This window comes from Triticum urartu, chromosome 6, assembly GCF_003073215.2.
Source record: "Triticum urartu cultivar G1812 chromosome 6, Tu2.1, whole genome shotgun sequence".
Taxonomy (NCBI): Eukaryota; Viridiplantae; Streptophyta; class Magnoliopsida; order Poales; family Poaceae; genus Triticum; species Triticum urartu.
In genome coordinates this window covers 382,993,884-383,002,069 of record NC_053027.1, presented here as the reverse complement: position 1 = coordinate 383,002,069, position 8,186 = coordinate 382,993,884, and the positions used below count along the sequence as shown (strand labels likewise).

The 8,186-nt window shown below is 51.8% G+C and overlaps 1 protein-coding gene across 1 annotated transcript; it reads right to left on the bottom strand.

Annotated features, from left to right (window-relative positions):
• Positions 1 to 2,836: 2,836 nt before the first annotated feature.
• Positions 2,837 to 4,470, bottom strand: LOC125517636 (BTB/POZ domain-containing protein At2g24240-like). The gene has a single exon (XM_048682843.1). It carries the CDS (start codon positions 4,383 to 4,385, stop codon positions 3,033 to 3,035), a length of 1,353 nt encoding a protein of 450 aa, XP_048538800.1. The 5' UTR covers positions 4,386 to 4,470; the 3' UTR covers positions 2,837 to 3,032.
• Positions 4,471 to 8,186: the final 3,716 nt, after the last annotated feature.

Sequence of the window (8,186 nt, the reverse complement as noted above, 5' to 3'; positions counted from 1 at the left end):
CGGATGGACTTCCCGTACAAAAAAAGAACTCCAAATCACGCCCAAATCTTTTCAAAATTAATTGAACTCGGATTTAGGTAAGTCTTGAACATCAGTTCGGTTTGTAGGTCCCACGGGTCACAAACGACCTCGGATGAAGATGAACCCATAAGAAAAATTGACCGTTTTAACGAGACGAACAACTTTTGTGTTGAAAGTTTTTTGATTCAAAGCCATCTTAAGGACCGAATCTCTCACGCAAAACAGCCGACTGGTGGCGCTACTCATCAGACACGTGTCTGGTGGGGCGCGCCATATTTTGTCTCATGACAAAGCTGCATTCCGATGACTCTAACTTTTGGATACGAACTCGGATTGGGATGATTTTTATATCAAAATCAATTGTTTCGATGAAACGCACAACTTTTGTGTTGAAACATTTTACATCAGAGGCCATCTTAATTGAGATTCATGTCATTCTTTAATCTGGTGTCAACATAAGCATCTCTAAACTTGTCATAAATATTGCGTAAGAGCCCGTTTTAGACCATGTTCATATCCATCTCGTTCTTCTTAAAGAGAGTCATCCGGAGGTGACCTCCAAACATAAGTTTGAATTAGTCTCGATATAACTTAAAGCTACTTTTTATGATTGTGCCACTTTTGAGTGTCGACAAGTTGTTTTCGTGCAAAAATACTGTAATGACTTGGTCAACAATTTGGAATGATAAGCTACATATCTTTCTCTAAAAAAACAAATCTCCTTCTAACACACACAGTCGACAGTCATCACAGATGCTCCTCCTGAATTCCGAACCACTTCCGCACACTCGCAGGAGTTGGGTGCTGAACACGTTACTGCTTACTTGCAAGGTTTCCCTTGCATCACGAGGTGTCCAGACTCTTTCCTTCATGTGCAGCTCTTGCCCCGACCATTCATTTACCCAACAAACATAGGGAGCTAGTCTACGTACGACGAGGGAGCGAAGATTGATGTGTGCAAACAACTTCCACACAACACAACCGTACTCACGCTGACACAAGTTTTGCAGCCAGTAGGTACGACCACAAGGAGGTTAAATTTATGCCACCTTGGCCTATGCCTTACGTTTCAAGGTAAAGCATGCCATGAGAATTTGCATTAGATATACACGCCGCTCGGGTGTACCGACTCTGGAGCATGCAAGAAAAAGGAACTCTGAAGCAAAATGCTCAACCACCGGCTGCTGCTGCTCCACCGGCCAACTGCAAGCTTGCATCTCTAACAGCGTACGCGGCCGATCGTCGTAAGTGGCAGCAGAGCTCTAGTCCTAGGTTCTGCTAACTAACGGTCAGACTGCATCAAAAAAACATACATGATTAGCTGTGTTGTGTATTCCCCTCAAAAAAGAAAGTTGTGTTGTGTATGTGTCTAGCTAGTACATCTTTATTATCCAAGAAAAAGCAAACAGGTGATACTAAACATGTGGAGACAGCCAAACAAAATTAAATGGACTAGTGGGACAGTAGAGAGATATCCAAACAAGATCTCCTGTTTATTATGCTTTTCTCCCCACCTTTATGTCTCTCCCCACATTTGTTTTCCTTGCAGAGATGGGCAAAGGCAAATCCAGTCTTATCCCGCCGCTCACTTCTTTCTTTTCAAATCGGACGATATCATCTGTTCATGGCATCTTTAAATTCACTATGTTCCCTAATTTGGGGCTCCTTCGTTCAATTGAGATATTTAATTTTAGATTTGATTCAGGATTTTGGCTGGATCGGCCATTTTCATTGAGATGTTCAATTTTAATTTTGGACTTGGCTCTTTAGTTTTAGAGTTCTCACAATTTTAACCAGAGCAATGATTTTGATTGAGGTGTTTAATTTTAAATTTAGTTCATGAATTTAACCGAGTAAAAAAATTCTCAAATTAATCAGTAGCAACCAACCTATAAAAACACATCAGTTCCGCACAACCTTTCAATCACTTGGCAAAACAAAAGAAACGCCACCATGCGACTTTCTCACATACGTAAGTTTCTTTTTTGCAAGTGCTCACATTCGTAAGTTGATTAGCAGATATCACAGAACCAAACCGCCAAAAAAGACCCATCAACATACGGCATTATAAGGAAACATACTTCATCTCCCCCACGCGTCAAACAAAAATTATGAGATCCTAACAACACCTACGGTGACAACCCTTCTAGTTAGTATGATTTACAGAAATGATAAATCCCCAACATACGAATTTTAAGCATGGCAATCCGGGCGTTTTTCATGACAACTTTAGTTCACGTGAGGTTGGCAAACATGACAATTTTCTGACAAAAAACCAGTTTGGGACAAAGTTGTCGTGTTTTAACAACTAAAGAAAAATGTTCAGGGGGACATTTTAAATTAGTCCATGATTTAGTATGACCTCCTGGGATCTCCTAAGCACTTATTCATCAGTGTTGAAGAGATATCTTGCGCTCACATCTTCATAAACATTAACCCACAAACATAGGAAATTCACAGAAAGTTTTATTTGTTATTTTCTTTAGCACACATATAAAGTGCTTTTTTAATGTTAACACGGTACAATTGCAGATGCTGACATATAGTCATCCTTACGAGCGCACGTACGCACACGTTATCCCTATAAGCACCGCTAAATACTGAGCTGGCATAATATTTTAAGATTGACGTAGTCACTATAGACGTTCCGTAGTCAACGAGAATATCTACTTTCACTGAACGAACATTGACGAAAACCCTGAAATAAATTCAGAAAAAATACGAACACCAGTGTACATCTGACCTACATTCAGGTTGTATTGTATGGAGGGTCAATTTTTGCTTGGTAATCACTGAAATCGCAAAGAATTGACAATAAAGGTGTCTGTCGATAATGACAACACTCCACTCATATATATACTCATTTTTGGAATTGGAAATACAAGTTTAGTGACAGTTGAATCTTCTCTGGTCTACAGCATGTTTCTCCGTCAAAACCTCTATCACTACCTGTTCCCCTCTTGTCTTATAAAAGAAAAGTTGTGACTAATCCTCGCACAAGATGACAAGAGTTAGATGATCGGCGGTGGCGGCGTCTCCCACACATCGAACACATTCTCCTCGTTATGCAGGGCGAAAAGACGGTCGCCCCCAATGGAGAAGTCGCAGATGGCGCCGCCGTCGCTCCCGCGCAGCGTTGAGGTCAGTGCATGGTCGGGGCCAGTGAATACCGAGATGGCGTCGTTCGTCGACGCGAAGAGCTGGCCGGCGTGCGTGGCGAGCTTGGGATAGCACGTCTCCTCGGCGTGCACCTTCTTCCTGCTCATCAGCTTGCTCCGTGATCTCCACCGCACGCCGCCGGCGCTGCTCCGGAGGTCGAGGAACCCGAGGTCGTCGTACTGGTTGATGACGCAGATCGACCTCCCGTCCTCCATTGCGATGGCGTGGACCGCGTGCTTATCCTCGAGCGACGCCGGCGTGCCGACGTCGCACCACGACCAGACGACGTTCTTGTCCCGGAAATCCAGCAGGCTTATGAAAGAAGAATCCGCCCGCGGGAACATGGTGGCCGCCATGAGCGTTCTGGTGCCATCCAGCCACTGGAGCTTATCGGCGTCCCCGAGGGCGCAGCCGGGCGGCTCGTAGAAGAAACCCGTCTGGTCGCCGGTGGTGCCGTCCCATACACCAATGCCATACTCGTTGAGCCGGCCCTTGCAGCTCGCAAAGATGCTGCACTCCTGGTCGAAGGCCAGTGCCCCGGGGGTGAAGGACCTGAGCTGACGATCGTGCGCGACGCGGAAGCGGTGGTGCATCTCGCCGGTGAGCGCCGAGAAGGCGGCCACGCCGCCGTCCCGCCTGCCGGGGCGCTCGCGCGCAGCGACGAGGAGCGTGGAGGCGTCGAGGTAGGCCGCGTCGTTGACCGGCGCGTGGTCGAGGTAGACCGGCCGGCGCTCCTCGAGCATCCAGTTGTAGACGCGCACGGCGCCGCCGTGCGCGACGCAGCAGCCCCCGTCGGGCGCCGCGCGGACGGCCGTGCCGTCCCCCGCGGCCCGGCCCGGCACGGACGCGGCCAGGCGGAGGCGGTCGCCGTCGAAGTCGTCCCAGCGCGCGGCGCGGACGCGGTCGAGGAGGCCGTAGTAGAGCGCCTCGCGGCAGAGCATGGCGTCGGGGATGTGGGGCGGCACGTGGAGGCCGCCCGTGCGGAGCAGGTCGAGCAGCACTGCGAAGCAGGCCGGGTCGCGGTCGATGAAGTAGTCGGCCTCGTCGCCCGCGGCCGCGGCGTTCCAGGAGGCGTCCAGCATGGCGCCGAGCATGGTGTCCCGCCCCGCGGCGGCGAGCGTGGCGGCCGTGGTCTGGAACACCCGTCCGCCGACGTTCAAGCGCACGCCGCCGCGGCCGCGGCCACCCGGTGCTGGCGTGCACATAGTCGGCCGCGCGTAATGGGGGTGCGTCGACGGTCGTCCTTTTGGTTTGTTGGGCGAGCGTTGGAATGACCGGGTCGATAGTTTGGCCGCAGCGGCCTTTTATGGGGCGGAGAAAAGGTCGGGCTAGGTGGCGACGGAAGCGAGGATTCGGTCGCGCGGGACGTCAGCGCGACTGTTCCTTGGACGCAATAAGGGTCGGCGGCGTTCGGGTTTGGGGATCGGGTGCCGTGGTCTTGTGGTGGGGCGGCGCGAGGGATTTGTTTACGGAGTGGGTTTTGGGTGCGTGGTGGCTCTATCTTCTCGTCATGGTGAGTGCGGTGCGCGGAACGGGGAACCGAGCTCTGTCCCAAGCTTCCATTCCCTCGGGGTGCTGACTGTAGTGGATTAGAAAGTTCCGTGGGTCGGGTGGACTTAACTGGTACACTGAGCAGGCCGACAGCAACTTCACTGTTCGTTACGGTGAAGATCATGAACCACTTACCAGAAGCACTACCGATTGCTTAGGCCATCTCCAACCAACCTTCAAACCGCCCACAACGGTCTGTATCGTCAGGTCGGTTCCGACGTGTTTTTTTTGCAAACCAGACAAATTAGAGGGTTTGTGGGTATCCGGATCACTGCTACACCCGCTTCTGACTGCCTGCCTTGTCCCGCCCAAAAAATCCTTCCTCTCCCGCGCCATTTCCCACCCGAAGCGAGCTACCCATATTCATGGCATTCTAAAGCGGCCGTTCCGCATTGACATCGGCCTAGAACAGATGTGACATCTCGCTCGCGCTGGCATTGAAGCGGTCGGCCGAGGACGCCGCGACTGTGCACGTCTTCTCTCTACATTGAAATTGCATCCGTCTACCCGCCTGCCTCCATTAAATCCGGGTGTGTGTCGAGAAAGCTACTCTGGTGCCCCGAGCGCCACACGTCTGTTCTTGTGTCCGACGGCATTAAACACCTCTTTGTTTGGCTTCTCGCATCCGCCCGCTATATAAACCTAACCAGGCATGGGGCAAAAACCGCACCTCATCTCCGCTCTCCATCTCCTCCTTGCACCACACCCGTTGAGGGAGTCCTGGACTAGGGGTCCTTGGGTGTGCGACCAATCTCACATGGGCCGGATTGTTGGGCCGCATTGTGTCCGGACCAAAGACCTTTTGTGCCTTGGTGTGCGACCCAAGACAGGATGGAAGATCCGGTATTCCTTTGATGTAACCGACTATATGTAAACCCTAGTACCCCTGGTGTCTATATAACCCAGGGGGTTTAGTCCGTGGAGGCTAGAAGAACAATTACCATCCTACTAGTTAGGGTTTAGTTCGTCTGATCTCGTGGTAGATCTACTCTGTAATCCTCATATACACAAGCAATATAATCAAGAAGGACGTAGGGTTTTGCCTCTTAGAGAGGGCCCGAACCTGGGTAAATATCGTGCCCCACATCTACGGTTCCCCATCGATCCAAGGTCCACAGTTCGGGACCCCCTACCTGAGATCCGCCGGTTTTGACACCGACATTGGTGCTTTCATCAAGAGTTTCTTTGTCGAATCATCGAAGGATTGATGGCTCGCCTGATCATTGGAGACAGCATCAGCACCGGGGACAACTTCGTCCCCGGGCAGCTTTCGCGTTCGGCAGCATTGTTCTGCACGCCGACTCGATCGGACATCTCAACCCGGTCAACAGCTTCGCCCCTGAGAATCAAATCAGGTTCGGTAATTTCGAATACATCGCCGACACTCAGGGCGATCTGTTCTTCACCGGCTTTTTAGCCTCACTTGGAACAACCACGACTCCCGAGGCATTAACTTCGGGGCCTCTTCCCGATCTGATCTCCAGATCGGCCCTTGTCGCACTATCAACTTCGAGCTTGGGTGTAGCTCTTATGTCCGAAGATCGGGAATCAACCCTCTCCGGACCTTTCTGCCTCGCCGAGGACCCGACTTTGAGCCCTAACGGGAGTTCGGCGCCCGAGGACTGGGAGTCAGCCCCAGCCGGACTCGCCCTCCCCAGTACAGACCTGGTGGTGAGCTTCAACGCAGGTACAACGTCTGAAGACCGGGATTTCGCCCTGGCCAGACTCGTGCCTCTTCTCACTGTAGCAACAGAGGTCAGCTTTGAAGAAATCTCATGCTCGACAGAGGTCAGCTTCGAAGAAATCTCATGCCCAATTAAACGAGGCACTCGATCGAATCCAGATGATGACTATCGTCGATGGCCCGTCCTTAACTCATGCTCGACAGAGCCTTAAGGTAGGCCACAGGGAATTTTACGTCCCACCCACCACCCACTTAGTAGCCACCGTCGAGGACTTAACCGACATGCTGGACTATGTCAGGGAGGAGGCTGATGACATAGGGACGACAGCGAGGCCACAGCCCACACTAGAGCCACCCTCCCATCACCAGCCGATGGGCGGCCACATGCACCCCCAAGGACGACGGCGATGGCGCTAATGGGGATGGCCCCCCCAAAAACAAACCTAGAGAGGAGCCCCCCAAACGCCGAAGATAACATCGATGATCCAAAGGGCGACACGGCAGGGAAAGCAACACGGGCATCGGAGAGGATGACACCCCGGACAATGCGGAAGACATCAGCGACCCCGCCCCCGAGCACCAGTCTGATGACTTCGAGGAGGAAACAGGTCAGCATAATGCCGAGGACCCCAATGACTCCGAAGATAGCAATTACATGCCTCTCTCTGAAGAAGAAGTCAGCCTCAGGGCTGAAGATTTTGTCGTCCCAGAAGATCCACTGGAACATGATCGGTTCAAGCAACAACTAATAGCCATCGCGCGAAGCTTAAAGAAGAAACAACAATAGATCAAGGCCGAACAAGACATCCTGAACGACAGATGGACGAAAGTCCTAGCGGCCGAAGAGGGGTACGGCTATGAACGGCAAACAAAGAGCTACCCCAAGCGCAGATTGTTGCTGCAATTCGATGATGAGGCTTTCAAGCCCGCACTACCCAAACGAACACAAGTCAACCAGCCCGACCGCCCCCCTCGAGGAAGGGACATGCCGGCTGGGGAAGCCGAACACCCACCTGCCCCTCCCCGCCATATAGGCAAGGAGGTGACACAGCCAGAATATCAATACGATCTTCAGCACGACCTGGCTGTTAGAGAAAGTCAGTCACGGTCCATCTACAGATCAAGAGGATACCCTCCCGAAAGAAGAGACGCACACCAAGCATGGCTCGACCGGAACAATAGAGTTCGGGAACAACACCGAGCCAGGATGGAATCCGAGGTTCGACGCGATGTGGCCCGAATAAGGGGCGCCACTCACCCAATGTGCTTCACCGATGAGGTGATGCAGCACCAATTCCCATAAGGGTTTAAACTCGTGAACATCGAGTCGTACGATGGTACTACGGATCCGCCCGTGTGGATTGAGGATTTTCTTCTCCACATTCATATGGCACGTGGAGACGAGCTCCACGCCATCAAATATCTGCCATTAAAGCTCAAAGGACCAGCCCGACATTGGTTGAACAACCTCCCCAAAGACTCCATAGGGAGCTGGGAACAGTTCGAGGATGCTTTCCGAGCCAACTTCCAAGGCACCTATGTCCGGCCTTCGGATGCCGACGACTTGAGCCACATGGTCTAACAGTCCAACGAGTCGGCCCGGCAATTATGGAATCGGTTTTTTAACCAAAAAGAACCAGATAGTCGACTGCCCAGACGCCGAAGCTATAGTCGCGTTCAGACACAATATCCGGGACGAATGGCTCGCATGCCAGCTCGGCCAGGATAAGCTAAAGATAATGGCGGCTCTCACATCCCTCATGACCCGATT

Excerpts from the sequence above, each read along its gene's own strand:
- LOC125517636 (XM_048682843.1), bottom strand. The coding sequence starts at position 4,385 with ATGTGCACGCCAGCACCGGGTGGCCGCGGCCGCGGCGGCGTGCGCTTG.